The following is a 12,344-nucleotide window of genomic DNA, read 5'->3' as shown; positions in this document are numbered from 1 at the left end:
ATTGATGACATACTTATTTACTCAAAGAATGACCAAGAACACGGTGAACATTTGAGAAAGGTGTTAGAAGTATTGAGGAAGGAAGAATTGTACGCTAAGTTTTCAAAGTGTGCATTTTGGTTGGAAGAAGTTCAATTCCTCGGTCACATAGTGAACAAAGAAGGTATTAAGGTGGATCCGGCAAAGATAGAAACTGTTGAAAAGTGGGAAACCCCGAAAACTCCGAAACACATACGCCAGTTTTTAGGACTAGCTGGTTACTACAGAAGGTTCATCCAAGACTTTTCCAGAATAGCAAAACCCTTGACTGCATTAACGCATAAAGGGAAGAAATTTGAAAGGAAGGATGAACAAGAGAAAGCGTTTCAGTTATTGAAGAAAAAGCTAACTACGGCACCTATATTGTCATTGCCTGAAGGGAATGATGATTTTGTGATTTATTGTGACGCATCAAAGCAAGGTCTCGGTTGTGTATTAATGCAATGAACGAAGGTGATTGCTTATGCGTCAAGACAATTGAAGATTCACGAGCAAAATTATACGACGCATGATTTGGAATTAGGCGCGGTTGTTTTTGCATTAAAGACTTGGAGGCACTACTTATATGGGGTCAAAAGTATTATATATACCGACCACAAAAGTCTTCAACACATATTTAATCAGAAACAACTGAATATGAGGCAGCGTAGGTGGATTGAATTGTTGAATGATTACGACTTTGAGATTCGTTACCACCCGGGGAAGGCAAATGTGGTAGCCGATGCCTTGAGCAGGAAGGACAGAGAACCCATTCGAGTAAAATCTATGAATATAATGATTCATAATAACCTTACTACTCAAATAAAGGAGGCGCAACAAGGAGTTTTAAAAGAAGGAAATTTAAAGGATGAAATACCCAAAGGATCAGAACAGCATCTTAATATTCGGGAAGACGGAACCCGGTATAGGGCTGAAAGGATTTGGGTACCAAAATTTGGAGATATGAGAGAAATGGTACTTAGAGAAGCTCATAAAACCAGATACTCAATACATCCTGGAACGGGGAAGATGTACAAGGATCTCAAGAAACATTTTTGGTGGCCGGGTATGAAAGCTGATGTTGCTAAATACGTAGGAGAATGTTTGACGTGTTCTAAGGTCAAAGCTGAGCATCAGAAACCATCAGGTCTACTTCAACAACCCGAAATCCCAGAATGGAAATGGGAAAACATTACCATGGATTTCATCACTAAATTGCCAAGGACTGCAAGTGGTTTTGATACTATTTGGGTAATAGTTGATCGTCTCACCAAATCAGCACACTTCCTGCCAATAAGAGAAGACGACAAGATGGAGAAGTTAGCACGACTGTATCTGAAGGAAGTCGTCTCCAGACATGGAATACCAATCTCTATTATCTCTGATAGGGACGGCAGATTTATTTCAAGATTCTGGCAGACTTTACAGCAAGCATTAGGAACTCGTCTAGACATGAGTACTGCCTATCATCCACAAACAGATGGGCAGAGCGAAAGGACGATACAAACGCTTGAAGACATGCTACGAGCATGTGTTATTGATTTCGGAAACAGTTGGGATCGACATCTACCATTAGCAGAATTTTCCTACAACAACAGCTACCATTCAAGCATTGAGATGGCACCGTTTGAAGCACTTTATGGTAGAAAGTGCAGGTCTCCGATTTGTTGGAGTGAAGTGGGGGATAGACAGATTACGGGTCCGGAGATTATACAAGAAACTACCGAGAAGATCATCCAAATTCAACAACGGTTGAAAACCACCCAAAGTCGACAAAAGAGCTACGCTGACATTAAAAGAAAAGATATAGAATTTGAAATTGGAAAGATGATCATGCTTAAAGTTGCACCTTGGAAAGGCGTTGTTCGATTTGGTAAACGAGGGAAATTAAATCCAAGGTATATTGGACCATTCAAGATTATTGATCGTGTCGGACCAACAGCTTACCGACTTGAGTTACCTCAACAACTCGAGGCTGTACATAACACTTTCCATGTCTCGAATTTGAAGAAATGTTTTGCTAAAGAAGATCTCACTATTCCGTTAGATGAAATCCAAATCAACGAAAAACTTCAATTCATCGAAGAACCCGTCGAAATAATGGATCGTGAGGTTAAAAGACTTAAGCAAAACAAGATACCAATTGTTAAGGTTCGATGGAATGCTCGTAGAGGACCCGAGTTCACCTGGGAGCGTGAAGATCAGATGAAGAAGAAATACCCGCATCTATTTCCAGAAGATTCGTCAACACCTTCAACAGCTTAAAATTTCGGGACGAAATTTATTTAACGGGTAGGTACTGTAGTGACCCGAACTTTTCCATGTTTATATATATTAATTGAGATTGATATTTACATGATTAAATGTTTCCAACATGTTAAGCAATCAAACTTATTAAGACTTGATTAATTGAAATATGTTTCATATAGACAATTGACCACCCAAGTTGACCGGCGATTCACGAACGTTAAAACTTGTAAAAACGACATGATGATATATATGGATATACATATGGTTAACATCAGATTATGATAAGTAAGTATCTCCATAAGTGTATTAACAATGAGTTATATACATATAAACAAGACTACTAACTTAAGGATTTCGAAACGAGACATATATGTAACGATTATCGTTGTAACGACATTTAAATGTATATATATCATATTAAGATATATTAATATATCATAATATCATGATAATATAATAATTTAACATCTCATTAGATATAATAAACAATGGGTTAACAACATTAATTGAGATCGTTAACTTAAAGGTTTCAAAACAACACTTACATGTAACGACTAACGATGACTTAACGACTCAGTTAAAATGTATATACATGTAGTGTATTTAGATGTATTAAAATACTTTTGGAAGACTTCAAGACATATATCAAAACACTCATACTTAACGAAAATGGTTACAGTTACTTTCCCATTCTTTTCTTTCATCAAGAATTCTAGTCGTATTCTTACCCGTATTATACATAGCTTCAAAACGTACTTACTATGGGTATATACCAATAGGAACTAGCATGGGATTCCACTCTTGATTATGTCATGTATGACTAATCAATTTTAACTTCTACCATGAGCTAGTCAACTAACTAGAACTCCTTTTAACCCCACTCACCACTCACCAATTACCACTCATCATTCACTCCATTTCACTTCCAATTCTCTTTCTAATTCTCTCTCAACACACACACACACACACACACTATTATGAACGTATTTTTCCAGTAGTTAATCATCATCTTTATCAAAAATCACTTCAAGAATCAAGCTATAATCATCATAGGAAGAACACTTCAAGAACACTTCAAAAATCCCTTCAAGTTTACTAATTTACTTCCAAGCTTTCTAATCCATTCCAAGTAATCTTCTAAGATCAAGAAACCTTTGTTATATACAATAGGTTATCTTTATTATTCAAGGTAATATTCATATTCAAACTTTGATTCAATTTCTATAACTATAAACTATCTTAATTCGAGTAAAAATCTTACTTGAACTTGTTTTTGTGTCATGATCCTACTTCAAGAACTTTCAAGCCATCCAAGATCCTTTGAAGCTAGATCATTTCTTGTCACTTCTAGTAGGTTTACCTACTAAACTAGAGGTAGTAATGATGTTCATAACATCATTCGATTCATATATATAAAACTATCTTATTCGAAGGTTTAAACTCGTAATCACTAGAACATAGTTTAGTTAATTCTAAACTTGTTCGCAAACAAAAGTTAATCCTTCTAACTTGACTTTTAAAATTAACTAAACACATGTTCTATATCTATATGATATGCTAACTTAATGATTTAAAACCTGGAAACACGAAAAACACCGTAAAACCGGATTTACGCCGTCGTAGTAACACCGCGGGCTGTTTTGGGTTAGTTAATTAAAAACTATGATAAACTTTGATTTAAAAGTTGTTATTCTGAGAAAATGATTTTTATTATGAACATGAAACTATATCCAAAAATTATGGTTAAACTCAAAGTGGAAGTATGTTTTCTAAAATGGTCATCTAGACGTCGTTCTTTCGACTGAAATGACTACCTTTACAAAAACGACTTGTAACTTATTTTTTCGACTATAAACCTATACTTTTTCTATTTATATTCATAAAATAGAGTTCAATATGAAACCATAGCAATTTGATTCACTCAAAACGGATTTAAAAAGAAGAAGTTATGGGTAAAACAAGATTGGATAATTTTTCTCATTTTAGCTACGTGAAAATTGGTAACAAATCTATTCCAACCATAACTTAATGAACTTGTATTGTATATTATGTAATCTTGAGATACCATAGACACGTATACAATGTTTCGACCTATCATGTTGACACATCTATATATATATTTCAGAACAACCATAGACACTCTATATGTGAATGTTGGAGTTAGCTATACAGGGTTGAGGTTGATTCCAAAATATGTATAGTTTGAGTTGTGATCAATACTGAGATACGTATACACTGGGTCGTGGATTGATTCAAGATAATATTTATCGATTTATTTCTGTATATCTAACTGTGGACAACTAGTTGTAGGTTACTAACGAGGACAGCTGACTTAATAAACTTAAAACATCAAAATATATTAAAAGTGTTGTAAATATATTTTGAACATACTTTGATATATATGTATATATTGTTATAGGTTCGTGAATCAACCAGTGGCCAAGTCTTACTTCCCGACGAAGTAAAAATCTGTGAAAGTGAGTTATAGTCCCACTTTTAAAATCTAATATTTTTGGGATGAGAATACATGCAGGTTTTATAAATGATTTACAAAATAGACACAAGTACGTGAAACTACATTCTATGGTTGAATTATCGAAATCGAATATGCCCCTTTTTATTAAGTCTGGTAATCTAAGAATTAGGGAACAGACACCCTAATTGACGCGAATCCTAAAGATAGATCTATTGGGCCTAACAAACCCCATCCAAAGTACCGGATGCTTTAGTACTTCGAAATTTATATCATATCCGAAGGGTGTCCCGGAATGATGGGGATATTCTTATATATGCATCTTGTTAATGTCGGTTACCAGGTGTTCACCATATGAATGATTTTTATCTCTATGTATGGGATGTGTATTGAAATATGAAATCTTGTGGTCTATTGTTACGATTTGATATATATAGGTTAAACCTATAACTCATCAACATTTTTGTTGACGTTTTAAGCATGTTTATTCTCAGGTGATTATTAAGAGCTTCCGCTATCGCATACTTAAATAAGGACGAGATTTGGAGTCCATGCTTGTATGATATTGTGTAAAAACTGCATTCAAGAAACTTATTTTGCTGTAACATATTTGTATTGTAAACCATTATGTAATGGTCGTGTGTAAACAGGATATTTTAGATTATCATTATTTGATAATCTACGTAAAGCTTTTTAAACCTTTATTGATGAAATAAAGGTTATGGTTTGTTTTAAAATGAATGCAGTCTTTGAAAAACGTCTCATATAGAGGTCAAAACCTCGCAACGAAATCAATTAATATGGAACGTTTTTAATCTATAAGAACGGGACATTTCACGGATGAACGCAGAGACTGGAACGAAACTCTTCAAAGAGAAGACGAGGTAATCCTTTAGTAAAAATATCCGCAATCTGAAATCTTGTAGGAACCTGCATGACACGAACTTCCCCCGTGCAACTTTGTCTCTTACAAAATGTATATCGAGCTCGATATGTTAAGTGCGTTGATTTTGGATGGGATTCGCGGACAAGTAAACAACACTAACATTGTCACAAAACACGAGAGTAGCTTTAGCAACAGGACGCCTAAGCTCAAGCAACAAGTTACGAAGCCAACATGATTCCGCCACGACATTGGCAACTTCTCGATATTCCGCTTCAGCACTAGAGCGAGAGATCGTAGGTTGTCGTTTAGCGGACCAAGAAATAAGATTATCACCAAGATAGACGGCATATCCCAAAGTAGTGTTGGAGTATGGAGACGTTTAAACAACAAGAAACATGGTTCTGAGCATCGATGCGGCACATCATGACATGGATGCGGCACATTCATGGAGTGTTTTATGCCGAAGGTTTTAGATGCGGGGCTTTCGAGGGATACGGCGCATCAAAGAGGAGGGATGCGGCGCATCCTCCATCAATGCGACACATCGGGAGTTGAAACATTGAACCTACAGTCGAGTTTTGAATCTGTAAACGTGGAAAGGCAAAGTGATGCGGCGCATCACCCTTCTGTCAGCAATTTGGCAACTTGCACAAGTGGTATACGAGCATGCTTTGTCTACCTTTCACTTTAGGTGCAAAGTTGAACACTTTTCACCTAAAATTAGGGCTGTGATCATGCCATTACAAGGTGGAAAGTATGACTAGTTGGTAAACAAGATGATTACTTGACATGATGAAGATTCCTAGCTAGTTGTCATGGTGTTCTTGTCTTCTCCTATATATAGAACTCATTGTATGCAATTGTAACACACCACTCTCAAATATTCAGTAAATAAACTATCTCTGGTTGGTCTGTGGACTAAAGCAATCACAACGATTGCATATAACCATGTTATATCTTGTGTCGTTCCTACATTTCTTGCATTTTAATCTTTCGTTCATTAAGTGGGTTGAGTGATCTTGATAGTATCACTACTCAGCAAGTAATCTTGTAGAATTACTTACGTTGTTTGGGTCCTAATATCCTAACAACTGGTATCTAGAGCATAAGGTTTCGTTAAGGGAACGATGGCGGAAGATGGAAAGTTTAGAATCGACCGATTCGATGGGAGAGACTTTGGCTTTTGGAAGATGCAAATTGAATATTACTTGTATCAAAAGAAGCTACACCAACCTTTATTAGAGACCAAGCCTGAAAGCATGAACGATGCCGATTGGACACTTTTGGATCATCAAGCTTTGGGTGCTATTCGTCTTTCACTTGCTAAAAACGTTGCATATAACGTTGTGAATGAGAAGACGACATTTGCTTGCTTGAAAGCACTCTCTAACATGTATGAGAAACCAACCGCTGCAAATAAGGTATTTCTCATGCATCAATTGTAAGATGAAGGAAGGTACGAGTGCAACGGATCATATCAATGAATTTAATAATATTGTTTCAAGGCTTGAATCGGTAGAGATTAAGTTTGATGATGAACTAAAAGCACTTATCTTGCTTTCATTATTACCGGAAAGTAGGTCGGGTATGGTTACCGCGGTTAGTAGCTCTACGGGAACTACTAAGCTAGCGTTTGAAGCTATAAGGGATTTGATTATTGGTGAAGATACTCGTAGGAGAAACTCGGGAGAATCAACCTCCAGTTCTTTGTTAAGTACCGACAAACGGGGTAGGAAATTTGAACGCGGTGAGAAGAAGGGTAGGAAGAAGTCTAAGAAGAGGAATCCATCGAAAGATATAAGTGAAGTTACTTGTTGGGGTTGTAATCAAAAGGGGCACTTTCAAAGGAATTGCAAAAATAGTTTCGCGAAATGTGTAAACTTGGCCGAAGGGGAAAGTGATGATGCACTTTTGTGTAGTGTTAAAAATTCTATAGATTCTTGGATTTTAGATTCGGGAGCTTCATTTCATGCTACTCATGTCAAAAGCATGACGAATAATTTTCGATCATATCAAGGCAAGGTGAGATTGGCCGAAAACAAACAACTTAATATAGAGGGCATTGGAGATGTTGTATTGAAGACTACTCTTGGTTCTAATTGGACTTTGAAGGACGTGAGGTACATTCCTAATTTAAAAAGGAAGCTTATCCCGGTTGGTAAATTAGATGATGAAGGTAACGCGGTTACTTTTGAAAACCGCCAATGGAAGGTGGTTAAGAGTAGTTGTGTAGTGGCTCGTGGACATAAAAGGGGAACTCTTTATATGGTTAAAGTGTTTGATGAAGACACGGTGGTTGCTACGGTTAATGTTGAGTCCGAATCAACTCTATGGCACCGAAGACTCGGGCATATGAGTGAGAAGGGTATGAAGATGCTTGTTTCGAGTGGGAGAATTCCGGATTTGAAAAAGGTAGAACTTGGGTTTTGCGAACCATGTGTATATGGGAAGCAAAAGAAGGTGACTTTTGGGAAATCAGAGAATGCACCTAAGTTGGAGAAATTGGAGCTCGTTCATACGGATATGTTTGGTCCAACCAATGTAGAATCACATGGAGGTTCTCGCTATTATGTCACCTTCATTGACGACTCCACACGAAAGGTATATGTTTACTTTCTTAAAGCTAAATCTGACGTGTTTGATACTTTCGTGAAGTGGAAAGCTATGGTAGAAAATGAGACTAACTTGAAGGTTAAGTGCTTGAAGTCGGATAATGGAGGGTAATATGGTAGTCTTGAGTTTAAAGACCATTGTGCAATGCTCGGTATTAAAATGTTGAAAATGGTACCGGAGACACCGCAACACAATGGGGTCGCCAAACGTATGAATCGTACGTTAAATGAAAGGGCTAAGAGTATGAGACTACATGCCAGTTTGCCTAAGATGTTTTGGGCGGATGCGGTTAATACGGCGGCTTATTTGATAAATAGGGACCCTCAACACCGTTGGGTTTCCGAATCTCAGAGGAAGAATGGCAAGGTAAAAAGGTGAGTTATGGTCACCTAAAGGTCTTTGGGTGTAATGCATATGTCAAGACCAAAGATGCGGATAGAGACAAACTTGAGGCTAAGTCGAAAAAGTGTACTTTCATTGGCTACAGGTCGAATGAAATGGGCTATCATTGTTGGGACAACGAAGCTAGAAAAGTAATTCGTTCACGAGATGTTACTTTTGATGAAGATTCGGTCTATGGCAAACCGGAAACGGGGAGTCCTAAACCGAGTCAAGTTACTTTTGACGATGTTTCTATTGATGATCTTGCAGGTTCTAGTGGGAGTTTGGGAAACAATGAATTGCCGAATGACTGTGAGGTGTCAGAAAATACTAATGATGGAGATAGTTTGGAAAGCGGTGATGATTCCGAACATAGTGCGAGTTCTAGTGATGAGGAGGATACAAATGAAACCGGTCCAACCATTCTGATTACTCCTACACCAAGACGCTCGACTAGAGTGCCCAAACCTAATCCTAGGTATTCTCCATCAGCAAACTACTTGCTCTATAACGAGACTGATGAACCCGAAAGTTACTTTGAGGCAAGGAAGACAAAAGAATCCATACAACGGGAGCTTGCCATGAAAGAAGAGATGTGGTCACTTGAGAAGAATAAAACTTGGTCACTAGTGAAGTTACCTCATGATAAAAGGGCATTGCAAAGCAAATGGGTGTATAGAATCAAGAATGAGTTAGATAGCAAGAGAAGGTACAAGGCTCGTTTGGTAGTCAAAGGCTTTCAACAAAAGGAAGGGGTTGACTACAAAGAGATATTTTCACCGGTAGTTAAAATGACTACTATCCGTTTGGTACTTTCTATGGTTACATCCGAAGAGTTACATCTTGAGCAACTAGATGTAAAAATTGCATTCTTACATGGTGATCTTGTTGAAGAGATCTACATGAGGCAACCCGAGGGCTTTAAGGTAAAGGGTAAAGAGAAGTGGGTTTGTAAGCTAAAGAAAAGTTTGTATGGATTGAAGCAAGCACCTCGGCAATGGTACTTGAAATTTGACGAGTTTATGAAGAAGATTGGTTTCTTAAGATGTGAAGCGGATCACTGTTGCTACTTGAAGAAATTCAAGTCTTCTTACAAAATCTTATTGTTGTATGTTGATGACATGTCGCTTGCAGGTTCTAACATGTCTGAAATTAACAAGTTGGAGGGTTACTTTCCTGAGAATTCGAAATGAAAGATCTTGGTGCTGCTAAGCAAATACTTGGCATGAGTATTATACGTGATCGTGTGAAGGGTACTCTATACTTGTCTCAATCCAAATATATTGAGAAAGTATTAGAGAGGTTCAACATGGAAGATTCAAAGGCTCATTCTATGCCTTTGGGAAGCACCTTAAAGTTATCGAAGAGTCAATCACCAAAAAAGGAAAGAGACAAGACGGATATGAAAAAGGTTCCATATGCATCGACCGTGGGTAGTATTATGTATGCCATGGTTTGTACAAGACCCGATATTGCTCAAGCAATGGGAGTTGTAAGTCGTTATATGTCTAATTCGGGAAAGAGCATTGGGAAGCGGTCAAATGGTTGCTTCGTTATTTGAAAGGTACTTCTAATATGGGATTGTGTTTCTCTAAGAACAATCTCATACTTAGAGGTTATGCAGATGCTGATTTGGGTGGATGTTATGATTCGGGGAAAAGCACTACGGGTTATGTTTTCACAATGGGGAAGACGGCGATTAGTTGGTTATCTCCATTACAAAAGAGTGTTGCTTTGTCAACCACCGAAGCCGAATACATGGCTATTGCGGAAGCTTCTAAAGAGCTAGTGTGGTTGAAGAACTTCTTAGGCGAGTTAGGTAAAAGACAAGACTATTGCGTCTTGTATTGTGATAATCAAAGTGCAGTTCATCTTGGGAAGAATCCGGTGTTTCATAGTCGAATGAAACACATCAAGATAAGGTATCATTTTATTCGACAACATATAAATGATGGCACTTTATTCTTGGAGAAAATCCTTGGTACGAAGAATCCTGCCGATATGTTTACTAAGGTGGTTACGACGGAGAAATTGAGGTTTTGTATTACCTCAATTGGTCTTCTCATGACTTGATGAGAGAAGACCCCAACTAGAGATTTGAATGGTGTTACAAGTTTAACAAGTAGTATTGAAGACCTTTTATCGAAAGTCTACTCATCCGAAGTATGTGTTGAGCATGCGTGTACCAAATAGTATTTAGCAGTAATCGAAGGTGGTTTAATGTTCTTGGTTAATTCATTGATATAATTGGCGTTTTGTTCAAAGTCTCCAAGTGGGAGATTTGTTGGAGTATGGAGACGTTTAAACAACAAGAAGCATGGTTCTGAGCATCGATGCGGCGCATCATGACATGGATGCGGCGCATTCATGGAGTGTTTTATGCCGAAGGTTTTAGATGCCGGGCTTTCGAGGGATACGACGCATCAAAGAGGAGGGATGCGGCGCATCCTCCATCGATGCTGCGCATTGGGAGCTGAAACATTGAACCTACAGTCGAGTTTTGAATCTGTAAACGTGGAAAGGCAAAGTGATGCGGCGCATCACTTTCAGATGCGGCGCATCACCCTTCTGACAGCAATTTGGCAACTTGCACAAGTGGTATACGAGCATGCTTTGTCTACCTTTCACTTTAGGTGCAAAGTTGAACACTTTTCACCTAAAATTAGGGATGTGATCATGCCATTACAAGGTGGAAAGCATGGCTAGTTGGTAAACAAGACGATTACTTGACATGATGAAGATTCCTAGCTAGTTGTCATGGTGTTCTTGTCTTCTCCTATATATAGAACTCATTGTATGCAATTGTAACACACCACTCTCAAATATTCAGTAAATAAACTATCTCTAGTTGGTCCGTGGACTAAAGCAATCACAACGATTGCATATAACCACGTTATATCTTGTGTCGTTCTTACATTTCTTGCATTTTAATCTTTCGTTCATTAAGTGGGTTGAGTGATCTTGATAGTATCACTACTCGGCAAGTAATCTTGTAGAATTACTTGCGTTGTTTGGGTCCTAATATCCTAACAAGTAGATCGTTGCGTGTCGGGGCATCCAGCCCAATCGGCATCCGTATATGAGACCAAGTTGTGGGCTGTAGATTTTGAAATAAATAAACCAAAGTGTGACGTCCCCTGAATATACCGAATAATTCTCTTAACAGCGATCATATGAATGTTGGTAGGAGCGTGCATGTGTAAGCATACTTGTTGAATGGCATACGATATATCGGGCTTAGTAAAAGTTAGATATTGCAATGCACCCACCAAGCTTCGGTATTCAGTAGGATTGTGATAAGGATCACCAGTTTGACTATTTAATTTTCGTTGTGTGTCTACTGGAGTATGAACCATATTACATGAACTCAATCCCGCCCTTTCTATTATGTCTTTAGCATATGCCCTCTGATCTAAAAATAGTCCAGTAGCTTGGCGAGTCACTTGAATACCAAGAAATGAGTGCAACAGACCAAGATCTTTCATCGCAAATTCTCGTGAGAAAAGAGACATAAGGTGACTTCATAAGGCTGTTGTAGATGTAGTGAGCACGATGTCGTCAACATACAAGAGAAGATATGCAATCTCATGACCTTTATGATAGATAAATAAAGAATGGTCACTCTTGCTATGTGTAAAACCAATAATAGTAGCAAACTCAGCAAATCGTTGATACCAAGCCCGAGGGGCTTGCTTCAATCCATAAAGTGACCGCTTTAGAAGA

At 37.8% G+C, this 12,344-nt stretch overlaps 1 protein-coding gene across 1 annotated transcript; it reads right to left on the bottom strand.

Annotated features, from left to right (window-relative positions):
• Window positions 1-11,647: 11,647 nt before the first annotated feature.
• Window positions 11,648-12,133, bottom strand: LOC139849279 (uncharacterized mitochondrial protein AtMg00810-like). The gene has a single exon (XM_071838939.1). The coding sequence runs from the start codon at window positions 12,131-12,133 to the stop codon at window positions 11,648-11,650; it is 486 nt and encodes a 161-aa protein (XP_071695040.1).
• Window positions 12,134-12,344: the final 211 nt, after the last annotated feature.

This window comes from Rutidosis leptorrhynchoides, chromosome 1 (assembly GCF_046630445.1).
Source record: "Rutidosis leptorrhynchoides isolate AG116_Rl617_1_P2 chromosome 1, CSIRO_AGI_Rlap_v1, whole genome shotgun sequence".
Taxonomy (NCBI): Eukaryota; Viridiplantae; Streptophyta; class Magnoliopsida; order Asterales; family Asteraceae; genus Rutidosis; species Rutidosis leptorrhynchoides.
The sequence above is the reverse complement of the archived record's forward strand: the minus strand, read 5'-3'. Positions and strand labels throughout refer to the sequence as shown.